This window comes from Physeter macrocephalus, chromosome 9 (genome assembly GCF_002837175.3).
Source record: "Physeter macrocephalus isolate SW-GA chromosome 9, ASM283717v5, whole genome shotgun sequence".
Classification (NCBI taxonomy): Eukaryota; Metazoa; Chordata; class Mammalia; order Artiodactyla; family Physeteridae; genus Physeter; species Physeter macrocephalus.
The window spans coordinates 51,407,934-51,433,017 of NC_041222.1; the positions used below are offsets into that span (position 1 = coordinate 51,407,934).

The 25,084-nt window shown below is 39.3% G+C and overlaps 1 protein-coding gene across 1 annotated transcript in view; it reads right to left on the bottom strand.

Annotated features, from left to right (window-relative positions):
• The window catches only part of PTPRD (protein tyrosine phosphatase receptor type D), a 431,923-nt gene extending 407,747 nt beyond the window's left edge, over positions 1–24,176 (bottom strand). The window contains exon 1 of the mRNA XM_024126828.3: positions 24,113–24,176. Coding sequence (XP_023982596.1) covers positions 24,113–24,176 — 64 coding nt within the window. The remainder of the gene's footprint in view (positions 1–24,112) is intronic.
• Between the last annotated feature and the right edge of the window lie 908 nt (positions 24,177–25,084).

Sequence of the window (25,084 nt, forward strand, 5' to 3'; positions counted from 1 at the left end):
CTCTGGCCTCTGCATAATTTTGAGCCTCCTGGAAGGTGACCTTCATGGTGCAAGATTCTGTTGTTGTTTTGGTCACTGAAGAGTGTATCCCAGAAACCTAGTACAGGGATATCTCTGGAATGAATAAATTACTTATGGACCATGTAGGCAAAACATTTATAAAGGAGAAAGGGAAGAATCTCAGACTTCAAGACCTGAACAACATCTGTGAATTACAATGTGAGAGCAAAAAAGATATGTGGAAGAAAATAGCATAGTATAAATAGCTTTGTGTAATGAATTAGAAGGCACTGGCAAATAAGCACAGGAGGGAGAAGCAAATCCTACAGCTACATCTACTAATTATGAGCCCCTAATCATTGCCAGGTACCTAACCCACATTATCACAGTTAAGCCCCATGAAACAAGTGCAGGATAAGGCTCTTATGCCTGTTTTACAGATGAAAAAATCTAAGGTTAGATTAGAAGCTATAGCAGGACATGGGTTCATCTTGCTTACTATCTAATTCCCAGCAACCCGCAAAATGCTGGCAGGTAGTAGGTATAGAATACATATTAACTGAATAAAAAAATTATGCTCAGAGAGGTTAATATACTTCCTCAAGACCACCCATCTAGTAAATAGCAAAAGACAGGATCTAAGCCCACATATTCTTATTTAGAAGCTAATGTCTTTCAACTATACCATATTTCTTCAGACTAAAATTATAAAACATATACAGACCTACAAAAATGCAGCAGTCCAGCCAACTATATACCACAGTAATTCTTCAGGACATTTCAATATAACAGAAGGAAACAGAAAAAAATTGATATTCCTGGTGAATGTCACCCAAATAAATGATCAAACAACAATCATGCTTTATTTGAAGTATTTATTAATGAAGTGGTGCAAGGTTCATTCTAGAAAGAATTCCATCAAAACGGATAAAGCAAAAACTTTTAGTACCAAACCTTTAGTCTTCCTACAAAGGGAGAGTCATTTTCACAGAAATATCTTATTACCCAGACAGGACCGTATGAGTAAATTTGTCTGTTTCCACCGAGCTGCTCACTTGGGCAGTGCCCTCCTGAGCACTAGCCTTTGAAATGCTAATTCACTGGCTGAACAACTGTTCAGCTGCTCTTTAGCCTTAAACATTCTGAGGCTTCACATTAGGTAGCCAGAGCAGCCCCTGAGAGAAAAAGGAGCTCCAGCAACCACGCTGGCTTGACACCAGGGGATAGATGAAATCAGGAGGGAGTGGAAGCCTCTCTCCCCAGCCTCAGGCGATGAGGGGACACCTGAAGTCATTAAACCTGGCCTGCTTAGGATGTACAAAACTGGGGACAGAAGAATTTAAGTAAATAATTCATCACCCCCAATTCGCATTCTCCAGAAGTATCTATACAATTGCAGACAAAGGACTTTAAATTTGCCCTTCTGCTTTATATTTCAGTGTGAGATACCTGGTAATGGAATCCATTCGCTAATTCACTTTCCAAAAACAGAATCAGCCCAAATGTTTGCTGTCGGTGCTTTGTTAAATTTTCTGCTATTGTTAACCACCGAAAGGGCTGGATACCATTGGGATTGATAAATTTTATTCATTTCAAATTTACAAACTTCTATGGAGACTCTACACAGAGACTGAAAACCTGTGGTCCCACACCAGATCCATCCCAAAGGTGTTTTTCCTTTGGCCTCAGTGTTACTGTTGCTTAATGATTTTTAATTCAAGTAAATATGTGAAAATTAGGGACATTTCACCTATAAATCTGGACTTCAAGCTTCTCTAGGAAAATCAGAAAATCCTGGACATGCATTCCCGAATGCTAAGAAGAGGCTGGGTCGCTGCTTCTCTCATGAAATCCAGCACAAACTTTCCAAAGAGCTGAACTGCTGCTTCAATAATGAATTTTACTTGACTGGTCACTAGAGGCATTGAATTTGCTACCCCTGGCTGTATTCAAGGTCCAGTTTTGGGACGAGGGCACGGAGGCAGAATCTGAGATGAGTAAATATACTTGGCTCCCGGGGCATGGAATGTGAGAATTTTAGACAAACTAAAATTAGAATTTGTCTATTAAGTCTGTCTCAAAGTGATGTATGGCAACTATGATAACTGTTAGGAGAGACACAAAAACCATAATGAAGTGCATTAGATGTACTGGCAGAGGAGGGATGGGTGGAAGAGAAATACACAAAGAAGTATCTACTATTCTGGCTACTTCTCCTCTCTACCTGTTCCTGTATGACTCATTCAGTACTTACCAAGTTCAATCCATCACCAATTCCTGCAAGCTTTTAATCCTCTTAAAAAAATTTTGTATCTGGCCTTTCTTTACCGTATAACCACAGCCACACTTCAGACCATCATGACCCTTATCCTACTTGCTTTTAGAGCAACTCACCCTCAAGTTCATCCTCTACCCAACTATCAGTGATCTATCAAAAATGCAAGTTGGACCACATCGTCTCCCAGTTTAAAAATTTTCATTGCTTCCCTTATTAGGTGGTAATGCTGGGCTGGGTTTGAGAACTAACTGAGGGACATTTTTTAAAAACACCTATGCTTGATCCTTACTTTCATATATTTTGATTTAAATGCTCAGTGTGCAGCTGAGACAGCTGTATTTCATCCCCAGGTGATTCCAAAGTATCATCAGGTTGAGAATCACTGATCTACCAGGCAAGCTCCAAGCTCCTTAGCTTTGCCTTAGTGCCCTCCGGTATGTTTCTGTCACCACCAGCCCTCTTCATGTTCCCTGCAAATTCAACAATAACCTTATGCTTACGTCTACTACTGCACATACCTCCCTATGCTGTAATTATCTCTTTATTGCCTCTCCCACTATTCTGAGAGAAGTGACTTAGCTCAGTCTTCTTGTTACCTATAAGTACCTGGGACACAGTTGGGTCTAAGTAAGAGTGGATGGAGATGGCAGAAAAGATGGAGCTGGAATAGTAGGTAGATGGGGAATAGCAAAGTTATGCGGTCACAAAGGGAGAAGGAGAGAATACCAGCAAAGGTGGGAAAAAAAAAAAAAAAACTTGCCATGCAGACCACAGTGTCATAATCGGTCCCACTCACCTCATCCCTCATTAACTGTGATTTTCTCTTTCAGAACAAAGCCAAGTCATAGAGCTGGTTTCCTTGTACAGTGTTTTGTAATTATTAATGCATTATACTAACAGAGTAAATTCAAACTTACCCATGGATGAAAGGTGCTTGGATTTTATACCTTACAGACTAAGCCAGCTCTGCACCAAGCAAGAGAACTGACTGAGTTTCCAAAAGCCTTCTGAGGCACCTCTGAAATGAAGAGGGGATCTCAACCCAACATAATGGATGCTCTGTATGAAATTTACATCTGTTCTTTAATCAGCCAAGCAGTTATTGAGAGCCTACTGAGTGTCAGGCAATGTTCAAATGCTCCTAGAACAGAGAAGAAGGCATCTAGACCCTAATGGGAGGGTATGTGTATACACATACAGGAATACAGGAATCAAAAAGAAGAAAAGGGCTTCCCTGGTGGCACAGTGGTTGAGAGTCCGCCTGCCGATGCAGGGGACATGGGTTCGTGCTCCGGTCTGGGAAGATCCCACATGCGGCAGAGCAGCTGGGCCCGTGAGCCATGGCCGCTGGGCCTGCGCGTCCGGAGCCTGTGCTCCGCAACGGGAGAGGCCGCAACGGTGAGAGGCCCGCGTACCGCAAAAAAAAAAGAAGAAGAAAAAAATGTATCTAGCATTATAAAATAAGTAAGGGGTGTGAAGGGAGCACAGAATAGGGTTCCTTTAAATTTAGCAGAATGGGGCAAATGATGCCTAACAGAATGTGGCATAGCAATCAAGTCTATGGTCTCTGAAGTCAGACTATCCAGGTATGAATCAGGGCTTTACCACTGTATTATAAACAGCAGCTTACTAAGGACAAGATACTTAACCTCTCTAATCTGTGACTTACCCTATCTTATAGTCAAGGATAATAATGGTTTTTAAAGCACAGGAGTGTTGGAATGATTAAATGAGATAATCCTCATGCAGCACAGTGCATGCATATTCGAACTGCTCAATACATGTTAGCTCTTTCTAGTACCAATACTAGAAAGTTGCTTTGTTTTTTTTTGGGGGGTGTGGGGCAATAGTGGGCATTATGCACCCCTAGTAATGAGTTTCTTTGCCACCCTTTGCAGGAAAGCACACCTTTGAAAGTCCTGGCTCTCCCAAATGTCCTTGGGCAAATATGTAAATAGCTCATGGTCATTAGCATTAGAATGTAAGAGCTACATCAAGAGAATATCAACATTAAGTTTCATTTCTTATCATGAATGTGTTTTAAAATCAGAATTCACAATTATTCACGTAAATAGAATCTACTTAAATATTGCAGAGAAGTCTTTTATTAAAAAGACTATTTCTGGGGCTTCCCTGGTGGCGCAGAGGTTGAGAGTCCGCCTGCCGATGCAGGGGACACGGGTTCGTGCCCCGGTCTGGGAAGATCCCACATGCCGCAGAGCGGCTGGGCCCGTGAGCCATGGCCGCTGAGCCTGCGCGTCCGGAGCCTGTGTTCCGCAACAGAAGAGGCCACAACAGTGAGAGGCCCGCGTACCGCAAAAAAAAAAAAAAAAAAAGACTATTTCTGGAGTACCCTTCTAGTTATTAGATTGGGTGATGCTCCTCTCATGAATTACTGAATAAAGTTAATTAGATCTTTAAAAAAAGACTTTATTTCTTACAACTTTACTTGTGAAGGACCTTCTAACATGTGGTGCTCACAGAATTATTCTTAGGATCTCCATCAACTGAATAAAACTAGGCTTAGAGTTAAGACAGAACTGAAAATTCATCTTGGTAAGCATTTTGATCATCAAAGTACATAGCTTTCAAATAACATTTTTAGTTGGTTCAGGGAAATTTTTAAACCCCCCTGTGTTCTTATGTGATTTATACTTGATGTAAAAAATGTCTTCATTTTAATGTAAAATATCTCAGTTGCCCAATTCATAATGATTTGAATGTTGTTTCACTCTTTAACTCAACGTAATTGATTAAATTGTTGTTAAATACCGTTTTAAAACATTGTAAGAACTCACTACCAATATATATAAGATAATAATATATTTCACCAGCAATATAAAATAATTGTCTTGGTAATTAAGGAAGCTCATTTAGTTCTAGTGATGGTTTATTCAAACATATAATTACACATATAACTAACAAGTACTCCTTTTAATGAAATATATAATTATTAAAATATTCCTGAGGGATATAATTGGCATATTATAAATATATTTCTATCATGACTACTTAAAACCTCAGTAAGTGCACCTTTAAAAAGGTTTAATTAGCATACAGTAACTCTCGCCTTGAAATGAAATTAAATCCTTAAGAGAAACAACTAATTTGAAGCATAATCTTACATTACCTAAATATAATTACTAAACCACGCCAAGTAAAAATAATAAAGAAAACCCTAGAGAGCTGATTTACCAAAAATACAATAATCACATGTTTCCAAGCATTAATTCTCAACCCTGATTACACAAGAGGACCACCTGGGGAGCTTTTACAAAACCATTAACCCAGGCCCTATACACAGAAATTGATTCAACTGGTTGGGAGTGGGGCCCAGACATCTGTGTTTTTTGTTATTTTTGAAAGTCCCCAGAACCACTGCACCAGAGACTGATTAAAATTTATTTTTTACCAGTCCGTAAATGTTTATAGCAGCTTTATTCATAATCACTAAATATTTGAAACAACCCAGATGTCCTTCAACTGGTAAATGGATAAACAAACTGTGTATATATACAATGCAACACCACTCAAGCAACAATCTATTGATTCATGCAACAAACATGGATGAATCTTAAGTGCATTTTGCTAAATGAAAAAAGGTGGAAGCCAAAAGGCTACATAGTGGGGTGGTGTGAAGGAATTTCTGGGGTAAAGCGACTGCTATGTAACTGTAGTGGTGGATATACAACTCTATGCATCTGTCAAAACTCATGGAACTGTATACCACAAAGAATGGATTTTACTGTACATAAATTTTTAAAAATCAAGCAGGAAGTAAGGGGGTAGATGGAATGCAGACTGTGACAAATCAATCTGACTGCCTTACAGATGTATCACGTAACTAGACTGAAGGAGATGGGGAAAGATCTGTCCTGAGTAATTTGGGAAAATAGTGTTTTGACTGGATACTGTAAAGCTAAACATAGCCTATAATAACAGCATTTTCTTGTTGTGAATGAAAAAAAGTCATTACCACAAAAGGTTTATATTTTTGTCATTTCTATAGCAAATATTTTGATTTGCTCTTTATCGATTGTGTGGCTGTATTTAATAATAAACAAGATAACCTAGTCTTAAAATCTGAAAGGCTTTGTAAAAATCTTTACAGGTGTTATTTTAAGCACTGTTTGTCTTTTTATCTTTTTTTTAGAAGGATGCTGGGCAGTATAGGAATGAAAGGCTCCCTGAAAGCGGACAGAGATTGCTTCATGGATCCAGAACAATGGACAGTGACAAAGCCAAGAGCAAAGTGAGCTGAAAGTGCAGCAGTGCTGGGGTAGTCCCAGCAGCAAACAGTCAACTTACTTAATCAGACAGCTGATCCTCTAGCTAAAATGCACCTAATTCTACTGTATTGGGTTTATGTTAATAAAATGTGAATATACAAAAACAATACTGATTCCTAAGTATGTCAAAAATGTCAGAATAAATAAATGCATTCTTAGAAACCTATGGGAGTGTGTGTTTTTTATTTAGTTATAACATAGGATTTGAGAGAATTAAAAGTTAAAGACCTGGGCAGAAAAAAAAATCCTCAACTCCTCCTACATTACTAATAGTCCAGTGCCAGAATTTCAGGCTCATACAAACATCTGATTTAAACTCTCATATCTGGTTTGTTTCAGAACTGAGTGCCCATCTCGTCCAGCTAAAACTTTTATCCACTGCCTCAGACTTGGAGGACTATGGCGAGAATTACTAAGGCCTTCCCTGTGAGGTCCACAGTAACTCAGTAGCAGACTTTGCATCAGTCAATCTATCAGAATGCTACAGGTAAGAGTATGCTGGTAAATTTACATTGGCCATACTAATGAATGCTTGGCCCTACGTCTACAGCCTAAGGAAATGTGAGTGGATCAGGTAAAAAGTGGGCCACAAACCTGAAGAGATGGTCTACATAATCCACTTTTTCTTTCCAATTTATTTTGCTTTGTATGAATGGAAATCTGTCACTTTAGGAGAGGATTTTTGCACCTGAATCATCACTGTCATCAAGGCAATCACAGATTTTCCATAGTAACCAGAGTAATCCTGATAAGACCTAAATATAATCATCTTCACCTTCTTACTTTAATAGCTTACCATTTTCCTTTGCTACAGTCCCATTTTCTTTGGTCCTTTCCAGACACTAGTCAGGCTCCCCTGGCTTCAGGGCCTTGGCACAAGCTGTTTTTCTGTTTGTAGGCTCTTACCATCGCCAATAGGATCTTAACTCACTATTGCTTCCAGGGAACCTGAATTTCCAACTAGGTTGATTCTGCTCATTATAGGTTCTACGTACCAGGTGTCTCTCCTTCTAACCCCTTGCTCCATTTATTCCCCTTGCATTTCCTAGGACATGCCAGGCAAGCTCCTGCCCTAGGGTCTTTGAACTGGCTCCTGCCTAGAATACTAACCCCCACCATGACTAACTGGCCGCCTTCTTTCAAACCTGCTTAACTGCCCCCTTCTCAATGAAGTCTACCTTGACCTGACCACCCAATTTTAAATTGTATCTGAATCACCCTCTTACACTTACACACACACACACACACACACACACACACACACACACACGAATCCCGATTCGTCTACCCTGGCCTCTGCATAATTTTGAGCCTCCTGGAAGGTGACCTTCATGGTGCAAGATTCTGTTGTTGTTTTGGTCACTGAAGAGTGTATCCCAGAAACCTAGTACAGGGATATCTCTGGAATGAATAAATTACTTATGGACCATGTAGGCAAAACATTTATAAAGGAGAAAGGGAAGAATCTCAGACTTCAAGACCTGAACAACATCTGTGAATTACAATGTGAGAGCAAAAAAGATTTGTGGAAGAAAATAGCTTTGTATAAATAGCTTTGTGTAATGAATTAGAAGGCACTGGCAAATAAGCACAGGAGGGAGAAGCAAATCCTACAGCTACATCTACTAATTATGAGCCCCTAATCATTGCCAGGTACCTAACCCACATTATCACAGTTAAGCCCCATGAAACAAGTGCAGGATAAGGCTCTTATGCCTGTTTTACAGATGAAAAAATCTAAGGTTAGATTAGAAGCTATAGCAGGACATGGGTTCATCTTGCTTACTATCTAATTCCCAGCAACCCGCAAAATGCTGGCAGGTAGTAGGTATAGAATACATATTAACTGAATAAAAAAATTATGCTCAGAGAGGTTAATATACTTCCTCAAGACCACCCATCTAGTAAATAGCAAAAGACAGGATCTAAGCCCACATATTCTTATTTAGAAGCTAATGTCTTTCAACTATACCATATTTCTTCAGACTAAAATTATAAAACATATACAGACCTACAAAAATGCAGCAGTCCAGCCAACTATATACCACAGTAATTCTTCAGGACATTTCAATATAACAGAAGGAAACAGAAAAAAATTGATATTCCTGGTGAATGTCACCCAAATAAATGATCAAACAACAATCATGCTTTATTTGAAGTATTTATTAATGAAGTGGTGCAAGGTTCATTCTAGAAAGAATTCCATCAAAACGGATAAAGCAAAAACTTTTAGTACCAAACCTTTAGTCTTCCTACAAAGGGAGAGTCATTTTCACAGAAATATCTTATTACCCAGACAGGACTGTATGAGTAAATTTGTCTGTTTCCACCGAGCTGCTCACTTGGGCAGTGCCCTCCTGAGCACTAGCCTTTGAAATGCTAATTCACTGGCTGAACAACTGTTCAGCTGCTCTTTAGCCTTAAACATTCTGAGGCTTCACATTAGGTAGCCAGAGCAGCCCCTGAGAGAAAAAGGAGCTCCAGCAACCACGCTGGCTTGACACCAGGGGATAGATGAAATCAGGAGGGAGTGGAAGCCTCTCTCCCCAGCCTCAGGCGATGAGGGGACACCTGAAGTCATTAAACCTGGCCTGCTTAGGATGTACAAAACTGGGGACAGAAGAATTTAAGTAAATAATTCATCACCCCCAATTCGCATTCTCCAGAAGTATCTATACAATTGCAGACAAAGGACTTTAAATTTGCCCTTCTGCTTTATATTTCAGTGTGAGATACCTGGTAATGGAATCCATTCGCTAATTCACTTTCCAAAAACAGAATCAGCCCAAATGTTTGCTGTCGGTGCTTTGTTAAATTTTCTGCTATTGTTAACCACCGAAAGGGCTGGATACCGTTGGGATTGATAAATTTTATTCATTTCAAATTTACAAACTTCTATGGAGACTCTACACAGAGACTGAAAACCTGTGGTCCCACACCAGATCCATCCCAAAGGTGTTTTTCCTTTGGCCTCAGTGTTACTGTTGCTTAATGATTTTTAATTCAAGTAAATATGTGAAAATTAGGGACATTTCACCTATAAATCTGGACTTCAAGCTTCTCTAGGAAAATCAGAAAATCCTGGACATGCATTCCCGAATGCTAAGAAGAGGCTGGGTCGCTGCTTCTCTCATGAAATCCAGCACAAACTTTCCAAAGAGCTGAACTGCTGCTTCAATAATGAATTTTACTTGACTGGTCACTAGAGGCATTGAATTTGCTACCCCTGGCTGTATTCAAGGTCCAGTTTTGGGACGAGGGCACGGAGGCAGAATCTGAGATGAGTAAATATACTTGGCTCCCGCGGCATGGAATGTGAGAATTTTAGACAAACTAAAATTAGAATTTGTCTATTAAGTCTGTCTCAAAGTGATGTATGGCAACTATGATAACTGTTAGGAGAGACACAAAAACCATAATGAAGTGCATTAGATGTACTGGCAGAGGAGGGATGGGTGGAAGAGAAATACACAAAGAAGTATCTACTATTCTGGCTACTTCTCCTCTCTACCTGTTCCTGTATGACTCATTCAGTACTTACCAAGTTCAATCCATCACCAATTCCTGCAAGCTTTTAATCCTCTTAAAAAAATTTTGTATCTGGCCTTTCTTTACCGTATAACCACAGCCACACTTCAGACCATCATGACCCTTATCCTACTTGCTTTTAGAGCAACTCACCCTCAAGTTCATCCTCTACCCAACTATCAGTGATCTATCAAAAATGCAAGTTGGACCACATCGTCTCCCAGTTTAAAAATTTTCATTGCTTCCCTTATTAGGTGGTAATGCTGGGCTGGGTTTGAGAACTAACTGAGGGACATTTTTTAAAAACACCTATGCTTGATCCTTACTTTCATATATTTTGATTTAAATGCTCAGTGTGCAGCTGAGACAGCTGTATTTCATCCCCAGGTGATTCCAAAGTATCATCAGGTTGAGAATCACTGATCTACCAGGCAAGCTCCAAGCTCCTTAGCTTTGCCTTAGTGCCCTCCGGTATGTTTCTGTCACCACCAGCCCTCTTCATGTTCCCTGCAAATTCAACAATAACCTTATGCTTACGTCTACTACTGCACATACCTCCCTATGCTGTAATTATCTCTTTATTGCCTCTCCCACTATTCTGAGAGAAGTGACTTAGCTCAGTCTTCTTGTTACCTATAAGTACCTGGGACACAGTTGGGTCTAAGTAAGAGTGGATGGAGATGGCAGAAAAGATGGAGCTGGAATAGTAGGTAGATGGGGAATAGCAAAGTTATGCGGTCACAAAGGGAGAAGGAGAGAATACCAGCAAAGGTGGGAAAACAGAAAGCACTTCCTGAGCTAAGCAGAATGTTGGTGACTGTGAGTAATGTGTGAAAGCTTCTCTTAGGCCACAGAGAGGAGCCTAGTGGCCTGAGTAAATACACCAAAGGGAAGTGAGCCAATTTATTCCCTGCCCAACAGTGGCATCAGATCCATTTGTTAAACTGCAAACTCTGTAGAGAAAAGAGATCCCAGAATACAAGCAATTGTTTTATTATAATTATCATAATATCCTTCCTGTTTCCATCTCTCATTCCAAATCAGTACAATTAAAATGCAAAAAGAATTACGTGTTTTGCAATCGTTAAATGATCTTTTTATATCTCTTTGCTGACGTAGTCTTATTTCAGAAACAGTAGTTCTCCACGGTGGTTTCTGCCCCTCAGTTCAAATGATTCACGCGGTGGGCCTCTCATCCTTTCCCTTGAGATTTTTCTCCATAGTCAGATAGACTTAACCATTACTCATCATGCTTCGTATTCAGCCAAGATTTTTGTTTAATCTAATTAGTCTTCCTTCTTCATTCAACTCTAAACAACATCCATCCTTATGAGAATATAGTTATGCCCTTCCTACTTTTTCAGAAACTTGTGCCTTCTACAAGCTGCCAGGACAAACTGGCAATAGTTGGTAATTTAAATTTTCCTATGTGAGTCAGGGATTCCAGTTGCAATCAATTGCAAACCGCCCCCTCTTCATGCCCAATGAAAGCCTTTCCATTTGGTGACATCATGGATCCATAAGCGTTATTTCTGAGCATTGCTGCTGGATCAATGGTGCTTTCTTGTTAGAGTTTTATTTTGCTTTTGATTTATGAGCACTGAGATGGTACGGAGGACATCTATACCAGAAGTACCCATGATGTGATCAAATTCACCATTATGTTTCTGCTTTTGCTTGCCTTTATGAAACCAATATCAGACTTCAATACCCATGATTACAAACCTGTTTCTTTACAGATCCTGTTACAACATTCCCATTAAACGTAACACTTCCCAGCACTTTTTTCTCCATATTTAAGATGTTCATCGCTCCAAATGTCAGGCTCACGGTGCAATGAAAACTATCCCACAGCTAATAAATTATTCATTTGTCAGGAGTTTGCAATTTGAAGTGGCACTAACAGCCAAGTACCTGAAGCACCCCCCAAAGACTCAAAGCACAGTAACATGCAAAGCTTCTTCCACATAAATGCTAAAGGTTAAGTGCTATTAAACGTCTCTGTTTATCAAGAGATGTGCTCCTTGAACTTATTTATTCTAATTAATCTACTCCCAATAAACATTACTAACAAAGCACCGTGCTAAAAGTGGCTAATCAAATGCGTCTCTTTCCCCTAACTAATCTCACCAGGTTAAAACAAGGTCTTCTGCTTATAAACATTCGCCATTCCCCACTATCTGGGGAGAACTTGTGAGTAAGATCACAAGTAGGGGTCAGCGGGCTTCCCTGGTGGCGCAGTGGTTGAGAGTCCGCCTGACGATGCAGGGGACACGGGTTCGTGCACCGGTCCAGGAAGATCCCACATGGCCGCGGAGCGGCTGGGCCTGTGAGCCATGGCCGCTGAGCCTGCGCGTCCGGAGCCTGTGCTCCGCAACGGGAGAAGCCACAACAGTGAGAAGCCCGCGTACTGCAAAAAAAGTAGGGGTCATCAAGCCATGACCCTCAGCCCAAAGCTGGCTCATTGTAAGGGTTTGTAAATAAAGTTTTATTGGAACATCACCACTCCCAAGTGTTTATGTGTTGTCTGTGGCTGTCTTCTTGTTATAACTCAGAGTTGGAGAGTTGTTACAGAGACTGTGTGGCTCACAAAGTCAAAAATGTTTACTATATGGTCCTTTACAAAAATCATTTGCCAACCTCTGGTTGAAAGGCATGCAAAATGTGGAAAGATTTCAGAATTTTAGCACTAGGTAGGGCTTTAACTGCTGTATATCAACCTGTTCATCTACCCAAGCGAGGACTGCCTTTAAATGCTTGTTTTCTAGAATGTCATCTGTGGAACAGAGCCAGAAGAGAAGAAGGAATAAAGCAACGACAGGTCCAAGGTGGCTCTCAAGCTGGTAGGTGCTTCGTTTTGATGACAATAATCACCATGTGTTCCAGTTATCTATTGCTGTGTTTCACACCACCTCAAAACTTGCTTAAGGCAAACATTTCTCTGCACAGGATTCTGCCTTGCAGGCTTCAGCTGGGCAGTTCTCTTCTCACTTCACGTCACTCGCCATTATCAGGAGGCTGGGCTCCTGCTGGGAAGCCAAGATGGCTTCATTCACATATCGGCACCTCACCTGGAAGGCTACAAAATGTGTGAGCTCTCTGGGCATTTCTTTCTCTCCACAGGGTCCCTCCAGCAAGATAGCTGGGCATCTTTCTATGATGACTCCAGGTGCCACAGAGTTGAAGTAGAAGCTCCCAGATGTCTAAAGATTAGGCCCAGGACAAGTGCAGCATCACTTCAGCAGCATCCCATTGGTCAAAGCACCTCAAGGAACCAGCCCAAATTCAAGGGGAGGAAAAGCCGACTCTACCTTGAGAGGAGCTATAAAATAGTTTGGCTGTGATTTCCAAACTACCAGAATATGACTAAGAGGACTGATGGTCACATCATGATTATGGTGATAAAATCTTGAAGGCAGACCTTACTGCCGACAATTTCAAATCAAACTGATGGATAAGAGCAAGAAGGCAGCCTAATGAAATATGAAAATCATTTTATAATAAAACACTAGTTGCACAGAATGCAAAAAATTACAAATTGACAGTATTTTCTTCTTTTTTTAAAAAACTGAAACACGACAAAAGCCTTTCTAAAAGTCATTCGATGCTTCTCTAATTCTTACACAATGTATAAACTGTGGATATGGTATAACCTTTCTTCTGTGATTCTGAAGCCTCACTCTGCTATTAAGGAAGTTCCAGCACAACTACAATGGAAATGGACCTCTGGCACCTGCCATGGTGGTGGCATCGCTTTGGCCCTTTGTCCAGGTTTCTGGCCACTATGCATTTTGAACTCTTGTGCCTGCTCTTTTAAACTGTTCTGCCTCTTCCCTGGACAAGGAGTCAAGAGAGCTGAGTTCTAGGGTCTTCCTCATCACCTACTCACCTTTTTGCTCCAGTCAGGTCATCTGCTCTGACCCTTGGTTTCTTTTATCTGACAAGTGCAGATGATAAAATGTATCCTCCCTACTCCTAGAGTACTCAGGAACAAGTTAGATTAAAGATATAAAATGTTTAAAAATTATACAGGGGAAGGTATTATCATGATCATTGCTGTGAGATAAAATTGGATTTTATTGCTAAAATAAAGTAAAATAAAAATAATATATTAAAATTAATATACTATCAAATACATTGTTGATATAATAACAATGGCTAAGATTTATTTAGCGCTTACTATGTGTGTTGATATAATAACAATGGCTAAGATTTATTTAGTGCTTACTATGTGTGAGGCATACCTCTAAGCACCTTACATTGGTTAATGGTTAATCTTCCCCTGTGTCCACATGTCCGTTCTCTACGTCTGTGTCTCTATCCCTGCCCTGGAAGTAGGTTCATCTGTACCATTTTTCTAGATTCCACATATATGAGTTAATACAGGATATTTGTTTTCCTCTTTCTGACTTACTTCACTCTGTATGACAGACTCTAGGTCCATGCACATCTCTACAAATGACCCAGTTGGAACTATCATTTTTATGGCTGAGTAATATTCCATTGTATATATGTACCACATCTTCTTCATCCATTCATCTGTCATTGGACATGGAGGGGATACATGTATACATACAGCTGATTCACTTCACTGTACAGCAGAAACTAATACAACATTGTAAAGCAATTATACTCCAGTAAAAAAAAAAAAAAAAAAAAGATAGTTAATCTTTACAGCAACCCTACAATTATCATGCCAGACAACAAAACTGAGACATAATTAGGAAATCTGTTTCTGGTTATACAGATATTAAACAGAAATATGATTTAGCCTTATCAATTTGCATAGCTGATTTTAAGAACTTACGAAAGGCCTATCGTATTTCTGATAAAATTTCCCCCTTTTGTTAGAAGGGCAGAATCTCCCTCTTCTAAACTCTGTACCAGCATTCTGTACCAGAGCTTCACATTGTTAGTGTTCTTAACCACGGGTACCTTTGCCCCCCAGGGGACATTTAGCAATGTCTGAAGACATTTTGGTTGTCACAACTGGGGGCTAGAGCGTTACTGGGTATAAGCCAGGGATGTTGCTACACGTCCTACAATACTCCGGGCAGTCCCCATAGAACACAAAGCATTACCCAGCCCAAAATGTCAGTAGTGTTAAGCTTGACAAACCCTGGGCTACACTGATGGCATAAACATAGTAAGGAGAGATTTCACTGAGTTCAGCCTGTAAGTTATAATCGTAATCTATGATATGGATGCTTTTTTGTTATGTTTTGTTTATTGCTGCTCAAAAGTATATATTGCTTCATTCCTTGAACCGAAAATCATCTCAATAGGTCAAAATGATAGATAACTGATTTCTACGTATACCTCAGGCATTATGGTTTCTACAGTGGGATAAAGATGAACCTTTACTGAATACCTGCCATGCATCAGGCACTCACAGCACTTTACATATAGGATTTCACTTGAATCTCACAGCAACCTGTAAGAGCTATAAGCATCACCAAAGAGTCAGAAGAATTTAAGCCAAATCTGGTTGCTAACCCCATGTACTATTTTAGAGAAAACACATTTAAGTTATGGTTTAATAATCCTTATGTTATTTATTACCCTACAACCCCACTGGGCTTAAAACTAAGTCCAAATATGTTAAATCACATAAGCAATAGTTTTTCCTCCAAATAAAAGAGGTTTACCAGGAAAGAGTTTATTAAAATTATTTCATCTATATAGAGGATATACTTTCCATATAGGAATCACTTAGGAATCCTATGGCTATAATCTTGACTAAATGGAAGCATACAGAGGAAAGCCCTATTCAAGCTCCCTTCTTCTCTACAAATGTTGGCCATCGCCTTCCAGTTACAACTCTGCTTTTCATGTGTACCCTCCTTAGTCCTCTCCAGCTATGGATATTGATGAAATGAAGTGTAGACTTAATTATATGTTGCCAATGTAGAAATATCATCTACTTTAAAAGAAAAGCAAAACTGGCCAGGCTAAAAGCAGAGCTAAAAGCAGATATTTTTGCTTTTGTTAACCAAAGCCTTTAGTGTTCAAAGTCTATATTGGATGGTACAAAGGAAATTTCAGTCAAGCAGTTTAGAAAATGAATTTATAACCTGATCGGAGATTGTACCAACCCTTCAATGAACTATTTGAGAAAGAAATATTTATTTTGTCCCAGTAGAGGACAGTGATGCCCAACTCAAGTTTCATAGGTAGATATCCCAAGAATATATGTGTTTCCCTACGTAACTGCTAAGCAATCTAACTCCTTCCAAGGCCTACAGGGCCACATGGTCTAGCCCCTTCCTGCTCTCTTAGCTATGTCTTCCTACTCACTGTGCTTCAGTCTCCTAAGCCTTATTTTGCCCTTTGAACACACTAGTCTTCTTTCCTTAAGGCTTTTGCGAATCACTGTTCTATCCACCTGGATGCACTGAACTCCACTTGTTCATGGCTGGTGCTGTCCCATCACTCAGCTTAAGTGTTGGGTCTCACTAAGCAACACCTTCCTTGATATAAAATGAAAGAATGCCCTGTCCCCTCCCCTAACATCCCCCCATACTCTCACAGAACATCACCCTGTTTTATTATCTCTGCAGCATTCATAACTATCAAAGCCACACTGTTCATTTATCTTTTGTCCATAACCTTGTCTTGCTGCATGTTTCTTCCCTTCCAGCCCAGCCCCACTCTAACTAGAATGGAAATTCTGTGGTAACACGAATCAGGATCTGGCTTGTTTGGGGCACACAGTAGGCATTTACTGAATGAAATATTACTTTAAAATTAAATGTTGTGATTTAAATTTACTTTTAAAGGATACATATGGACATTAAAGAGGTGTTTGTATCAACCTGAAATCACTACAGCTGAAAGCAATGAATGCCTTCCCTGCTCTTTTTTATAATAGTAACACCTTTATTAACAGGTGGTTGCAGTTTGTTAACTTTTTTGAAAAATCAAGTTGTAAACTTTTGTTACCAATTAAAATGAGGTTCTTAAAAAAACGTAACCAGATATAAAACAATTTAAAAATCTGTAAAGGTGTACTGAGAAAAAGCAGGTTTTTATTTTTTTAAACACGTTTGTCATTACTAAAAAGATCTGTCTTTAGGTAAAAAACATTTAAAAATCCCATGCTGCATAAATAATACGGATAGTTCCAGTGATCTGGTCAATGGGCAAAAAGCAGCACTTAAGGTCTGCCCTTTTTAATGGTAAACAAACAACAGCAATTTATTTTTCTCTCACTCCTTTATAAGCAACTTGAATATAGGAAAAACAACAGCTAAGAATGAAAAGAAAAACTACTAGAATGTATTAAGTTTAACTGGCTCGTTATACTTTCTGTGCTTATAGCTCAAAAGTAATGTATTGTGTGCTATTTTTTAATCTGAAGATATAAGTACTTAGTGTATTTTAATGTCTCATTGACTAAATGTAGTATAAAACAATTATCACAACACTATGTTGTGATTATGCAAAATCCATCACACATTGTAGAGTGAATTTAAAACGTTCATTGCAGAACAGAAACTAAATTGAAATACCCATTCTAGTAAAGTTTAAAACTTCATTCACATTTTTAAACTGATTCTGGATTCCACAGTATTTTTTTTACAAATATATTAACATAAAGGTAAGTTTAAAAAAATTACCTGAACAAACAAAAAGAGAAATGATAAGAATGAGCAGTGATATACTTTTGGAAAAAAATAATGACATGTTAAAAAAAAGAACTACATGTCCCTCATTAGCTTGGCTTTCTCTTTCACTCAGAATTATAATAATCTGTAGGTGGCTCAGGTTTTAGGAGACTGTAGCTCAATAAAAGTCAACTAACATTATTTCTTAAGTTTCAAGACAGTCTGGCCTTCCTAACCTCCACCACTCTTCTCCCCTGTTCCCCATCTTTTCCTTAACATTCAACTAGACCCTTAAAAGATCTCAAGGCCACTCTGGCTGGCCTGGCTTCAGAGGATTTCTCTACCCTGCTACCACACAGATGTTTTTTTACATCTCTTTCTGTCACTCCCCCAGTTGTCCTTAGAATAAAAACCAAGATCTTGAACAAGTTCTAAAGCCTTGCATTAGATGGTCCTGCTTACTTGTCTATCCTTATTTGATTACTTCCTCCTTCTCAGCATCTGCGATCCAGTCACATCCATTCTTTCAGTCACCAGAATACACTAGGATATCCTGTCTTGCGATATAAGAGCATGTTCTTTCTTGAACCTTAACAGCTCTTTCAGGTGTAGTTTAGTTAATGTCTATTCATCCATCAGGTGCTAGCTCAAAAATCATTCCCTCAGAGCGATACATGTGATCTAACTTAACAGAACTACACCTGTACAAAAATATATTGATGTAAAAGCTAGTAAAATCTGCAGTTAGTTAATAGTATCGTACTAATATTGATTTCCTGATGTTGATAATGTAATGTTATTACGTAATATATCATTACTGGGGAAATATGGGTGAAAGGTACTTGGGAAATTCCTGTACAATTTTTACTTCTTTCAAGTCTGAAATTATTTCACAATAAACAAGAAATAAATTGCTCCTTCATAATGCTTTTTATTACTCTTCTGAATAGTTGAGACACTAACCTCCCTATTCTCTTCCCTCAAAATATTTATCACTGTTAGAAAGTATGAACGTTTTGAGATTAATGTTAAATATTTGTCTATCCCACTAGAGTTTAAGCCCTCTAGGGGCAGGGATCATATCTCTTTATCTCACCATTGTATATCCAGTAGTTACCTCAATGCTTGACACAGGAAATGTGTCCAATGAACACTTATTAGAGGGAGTATTAAATACACAAATGTGTCAATCAGTCAATGCCCTTTGGAAGTATAATTGCATATATAATGATACATATTTACATTTTTAAAAGATACTGCTCAAATCATAAAGTTAACGGGATCACCAATGTCCACAGAGATCTAAACATGGATGCTTCTAATTTGGAAATGATGCAAGTTGATGAGAAAAAAGCAAAAGAGCGACTAACATTTAGTGAATATTTAATCCGATTATTCAAAATGCTTTGCGAGTTCTCTAATCCTTATGATAACCATATCAAGTGTGTGCCATTTTCCATCTTCATTTTACAGATGAGAGGCACATAGAGATTTGTAACTTGCACATGGTCAGAACACCTATACTGCAGAGGCAGGATCTGAACATGGGTACAAGTCCATATTCTTAAGCGCTACTTCCTGCCTGGAGATAAAATCTGAGAATATTGCTTGAGAGAGTTCTGAAAAGTGAGCAATGAATTCTGAAAGTAGATTACAAGCTGGTGTGGGACCACACTTTTTTAAATCTTTATATCCCTACCATTATGCACAAAGCTTTCCATGTAGCAGGGACACATGATCACACACACACACACACACACACACACACACACACACACACACACACTGGTTACTGGTTTCACGAATGAATAAATAAATCTAAAGCAAACTGAGGAAAAGAGAAAATGCAAAATTATAAGTAAGAGAATTGGTTTCCACCCAATCACTAGTACTTTTCTCTTTGATTCTTTATTTCAAGTTGGACACTGGTTGGGGGTTTTCTGAATTTACTGAAGCAGGACAACATGGGCAGAAGAGTGCAGGCTCCCAAACAAATCAAACTTACTTGAAATGAATCAGGTAATTAGCAGCTACCTCAGGAAAATTGAAGACACTAAGAATATGATGGGAAAGAAATGAGGAAATCATAGAACAGTATAATCAAATATCACCAGGCTATTAGCAATAACAAGAATTAATTCACAAATATTTCAGATATTGTTCTATCCTTCAAGCTTAGGGCCCTCATGGCAAACTGAGATCAGAGATAACAAATGTATCATACTTTGGTTTTTCTTAGAAAAAGCAAGTCCCTCTACACACAATAAAATGCTTTGAAGTGTACACATTTGTTGATTATGTGACATATTCTTAACCTTACTAGATAGGTACAGCTCTGCTGGGAGCAATTAATTCAGAAAGCTACAGAAAACTCTGCAATGGGACCAAAGGATCAGTAAAATAGCTGGAATATTTTTCTTGCTGTAGACAGCTGGATTCTGCTAATTTAGCTACTTTAAAGTGAGGGGAGGAAAGAGGAGGGAGCAGTAAGGGTTTTATTTTGCCACACCTCTGTAAATTCAGAGAAAAGGAAAACAAGGAAGGCATTGATAAGCATGGAAAAATGAACTGGCTTTCTTCCTGCTCTCCTCAATGAGCACATCTATTCTAACTGGCCTGAAGGAACCAGAACACTTTTCATTCAGGTGATATATACCAAACAGAATCTAACCAGAGAGCTGGATTAAGCAGCAGTTTACCTTTTCATTTTTAGAGAGGTCCAATGACAGTGGCCAAAAAGCATAAACTCAGGTCTAGAATGTAAGTGATTTCATCACAGTGAAACCAGTTTGATAAAAGAATGTACTAACAGCAGATTCTTGGCCTGTATTTAGTTTAAAAAAAAAGAAAGAAAGAAAAAGGACTGGTGAATAGCAAACTAAAGCTACATAAAATTACCAGAAACTATTACGAAAACTCAGTCAAAAGAAAAACATTTACCTCAGGATCATATTAATATAATACAATCTAAATTCATCTAGAAGTTGCACGCACAGCATCACTGAACTGACCTCAGTCAAACCACTATGGAAAACTGGTTAGCTTGGCACGAAGAAGGGCTACTCTTAGTGCTCAAACTGAAGTCACACTTGACTCTTCCCCGGGACCACAGCTCTACCATGTGTATGTGCATTCACGAAGGAATGAGCGACACCATTTCGAGCACTCCAGACTTAGGAACAAAAAGAAATAGGATCCATGCACACATCTAGCCTTTTGAAATAATAGTGGAGATTGGTAGGGCACTTTAAAGGGGCAATGGCAAAGACTATAATTTTCTGCTAAAGGGATATTATCACAATCTTTCAACCTGGGTTTGAACCAAGGATCGTGAGAACTCTTCTACCTAATGCAACATCACACCAGCACTCTTCTATGGTGTCGCACACAGCAGATTATAAGCCTCACTCCTCAGCTCTTCAGAGTTAATCGTTTCAAAAGGCAGCGAGCTAAACACACTAAGTTAACGTGGCACTCTAGACTGGCTTCTTTCCACTCCCCACCTGCATATCATCCTCTTCTTCAAAAGAGAGCAACATTAAAAAAAAATTATTCCCATAGTTCTCGAGTGGCTCTGACAAGCTACTATTAAAGTTTGAAACATAACTCCTGATCCCTTGTATGAATACAAAATACAGTTAGGTAAAAGAAAAAAATATATATATATATATGGCTAGATGTGCTAATGAAAGTATAGGGAAACAAATCAGTGACCCAGCTGATACAAGCCTGAGAAATATCATCTTTCTATGATGGTGAAGAAATCAAATTTTTCTTCAGTGCTACTTGTATCTTGATTTTTTTCAGCATTTTAAGAGAAGTTAATGGCACAATTTAATGGGTTACAACCTAAATCCTATTTCATCAATTGTTCTTTAAACATTCTCAGTGGCTAAAATTATATCTCAGACTCTACCATGTGCTTTCATGTACCATGAATATCCTCCAGTAGATTACTAAGGGATGTTCTTTCTTCTTTTAAAATGTACCTAAAAAAATATGGCAAATTTTTCCTCTTTCCCCAGGAACGCTCAGGTTACATACGCTATTCGGCAAAGCCAAATGAATCTGTTAAAGGGAAAATATCCTAAAGTAAGGTTGAGGAGATAGGGCAAAACCAAACAAAATTAATTTGGCAAAGAAGAAGCCTCTCCCTCTTTGTAGCTGCGAAGGGAAAAGTGAGAGAGAATGGATTCTTTTCCAGGTTGCATCTTGAGGTTGAAAACTGGTATCGTGTAAATATAGAACATGGTAAATATCTTAATTTAACTAACAATTGCTAATTCACTCAGGCCTTTGTTATTTCTTGCTTAAGACTCTATTGGATAAGAAATGGATGAAAGAGTAGAAGAGAAAGACAGAGAAGGGGAGGAGCAGGTGATGATCATTTATAGTCTAGATTGTCTTTAAAACATAATTTTAAATTTTAGGGATTTCCTGGTGGCACAGTGGTTAAGAATCCACCTGCCAATGCAGGGGACATGGGTTCGAGCCCTGGTCCGGGAAGATCCCACATGCCACAGAGCAACTAAGCCCATGCGCCACCACTACTGAGCCTTCGCACCATAACTGCTGAAGCCCACGCACCTAGGGCCCATGCTCTGCAACAAGAGAAGCCACCGCAACGAGAAGCCCGTGCACCGCAATGAAGAGTAGCCCCCGCTCACCGCAACTAGAGAGAGCCCGCGCACAGCAACGAAGACCCAAAGCAGCCAAAAATAAAAAAAAATAAAATAAATTAATTAATTTTTTTAAAAAAACACACATAATTTAAAATTTTAAAAGTACTTGTTCCTCAATGCTTGATATCTGTCTGCCACTTTCCACCAGAGAATTAAGCAAAAGCAAAGCTTCTCAGTAAAAGAATATGCTTACTCATGTGGAAGGATAACTTCATGAATATATGATAATTAGGTCTAATAACTTTAAGAAAATCCCTAACTGAGATCTGATATTAGAGTCAGGTCCCACAGCCTTAATATGCTTTTGTCGAAAGCTAACAATTGTAAAACAACTTACTTTTTCACTCTAGCCAATACTGAAAAATAAAGCCCTATGCCTGATTTCTTTAAAACACTAAATTTAGATTTCAACTTTAAAATACATTTTGACATAAACGGCTTTTAACACAAGCATCTTTCATTTGGGTCTTTTCCCAGTTAATTATTTGCTGGCATTGTACTCGAAATTCCTTGGCTTCACCTTAAACCAACACTCCCAAGTGCTAATTAGGAGACTATATACATTATTAACCAGAAAATGTTGTGCTTAAAACATGCATGTTCCATATGTATCTATTATTAACAGTATTCCTTTCACTCCTGGAAAGCTCTCTTTAAAAAACAGAGCCCTATTTAAACAAAGAAATTGGCTGCTACTGAGGAAATTCTTGTTGAAATGCAATTAACAGGTAAGGGCCAACATGACACAGGATCCTTGTCTTTGAAACATCTTTAACATGAATCAAATTTAATCTCACTGAAATAGTCAGTGGAGGGAAAAGTTAATGACTGCAGATGTTACACATTTTAATAGTACCAAGGGGACTCCCGAAGAGAATGGCTGACTCTCATATGAGTTAAACCACTACCGGAGACCAGACATGTTGGTAACTACAAGCCAGAGACATGCCTTTTTCCAGTACTGCCTCTTCCAAAAAATCCAAAGGACAGATGGGAAAAGAAACGTATGTAAACAAGGTAGGCCTAATGATTTCCTAATTACAAAGGAGATGTGATCTCATTAATTGGCAAGCTAATTGACCACAATCTCAGGTTCACAAATTGAGTCCAATAATCCAAACTTTGGGGTCTGTACTCCACAGAATTCTCCTCACACTTCCACACCCTTCATCCAGCCACAAAGTTGTCAGTTCTGCTTGATTTGTTTGAATACCGTACTCCACGACAGCTGTCGGAAACGGTACATTAGAACAGCTGCTGTGACAGCTACAAGGGCTTGGAAGTTTAATTGGGCTCAATGTGACATTGCACATTTTTCTAAACATAGAAATATCCACAAAACTAAAGAAATTTCTAATGGGTCTGACCAATATTTACTTATTGGCACCACCAGCTGGTTAATCCCAGTTTGCGTTGTATCATTGGTCTCATAATACCTTTTGCTACTGGGCTGGTAAGAGTATCAAAAAAAGAAAGGCAAAAAAAAAAAAGAAAGGCAAATCAGTAGGAGCAGTTAGATGCACAAGAAAAAGGGCATGAAGACAGAGAGGAAATGGTAAGCAAGTCATGTCCATAATCTCTTTGAAAGGCTGGCTGGTAGCCAAGGAGGATCCCACAGTGTCTCAGGATTTACTTCCAAAGGAAACATATTCAGAGGCCCCGAGCGTGGCGCCAACTGCAAACAAAACCGCTCATTATAGCCCCCTAGAGAAGGGGAGAATGGCTTACTCTCAGCATCCGCGTGGAGGAAGAAGGCGAGAAACAGCAGCAGCGGCCTGGCTACGTGCACCATCCTGCAGCTCGGCACCAGCACACACTGGCAGCTTGGAATCACTGCCGCAGAAGCCGCGGCGAGCCGGGCCGGTCTGAAATTTCAGCTGGAACACTTTCAGAGCCTGTAAAGGCGGAGGTAAAGAAAAGAAAGGGAAGAAAACACAAAGACACTTAGACTCCTCACTCTTCTCCCCGTGTCCCATCACAACCACCACGAGAGATGCAAAACACTGTTGATACACCCTAAATTGTAACCATGACACCTCTGTATTAGGAATCAAACATCCTGGTTTGTGAAATGGGGCTCCCCAAGCCGATCTTTGTTTTTTTTTTTTTTTTTTTTTTTTTTGCGGTACATGGGCCTCCCGCTGCTGTGGCCTCTCCTGTTGCGGAGCACAGGCTCCGGAAGCGCAGGCTCAGCGGCCATGGCTCACGGGACCAGCCGCTCCGCGGCACGTGGGATCTTCCTGGACTGGGGCACGAACCCGTGTCCCCTGCATCGGCAGGCGGACTCTCAACCACTGCGCCACCAGGGAAGCCCCCCAAGCTGATCTTGTTCCCATGTTCAGGTCATCCTGAAGCCAACCACTCTGAAGTTCACTCTCTGCTCATGCCACCTTTTGAGCAACGTTCTATGAGAAGAACCTGTCACTTCTTATGAAATATTACATGACTACATAGGTGGAACAAAGTCCATCAATGCTACAAGTAAGATTTAAGAGAAGCTCCACCATGCAGGATAAAAGTCTATTCTTGGCAGAATAATGGAAGTTGCTTTCCTGGCACCGGGTGAAATGACAGTGCTAATTCAACTTCTCCAGCTAAACAGTAGAGGTTAGAATTTTTTACACCAGCACATTTGGCTTCTTCCCTAAAGACACATCACATTTGAGTCTAGTTTGGCTTCAATAAGTCAAAACAATAGCT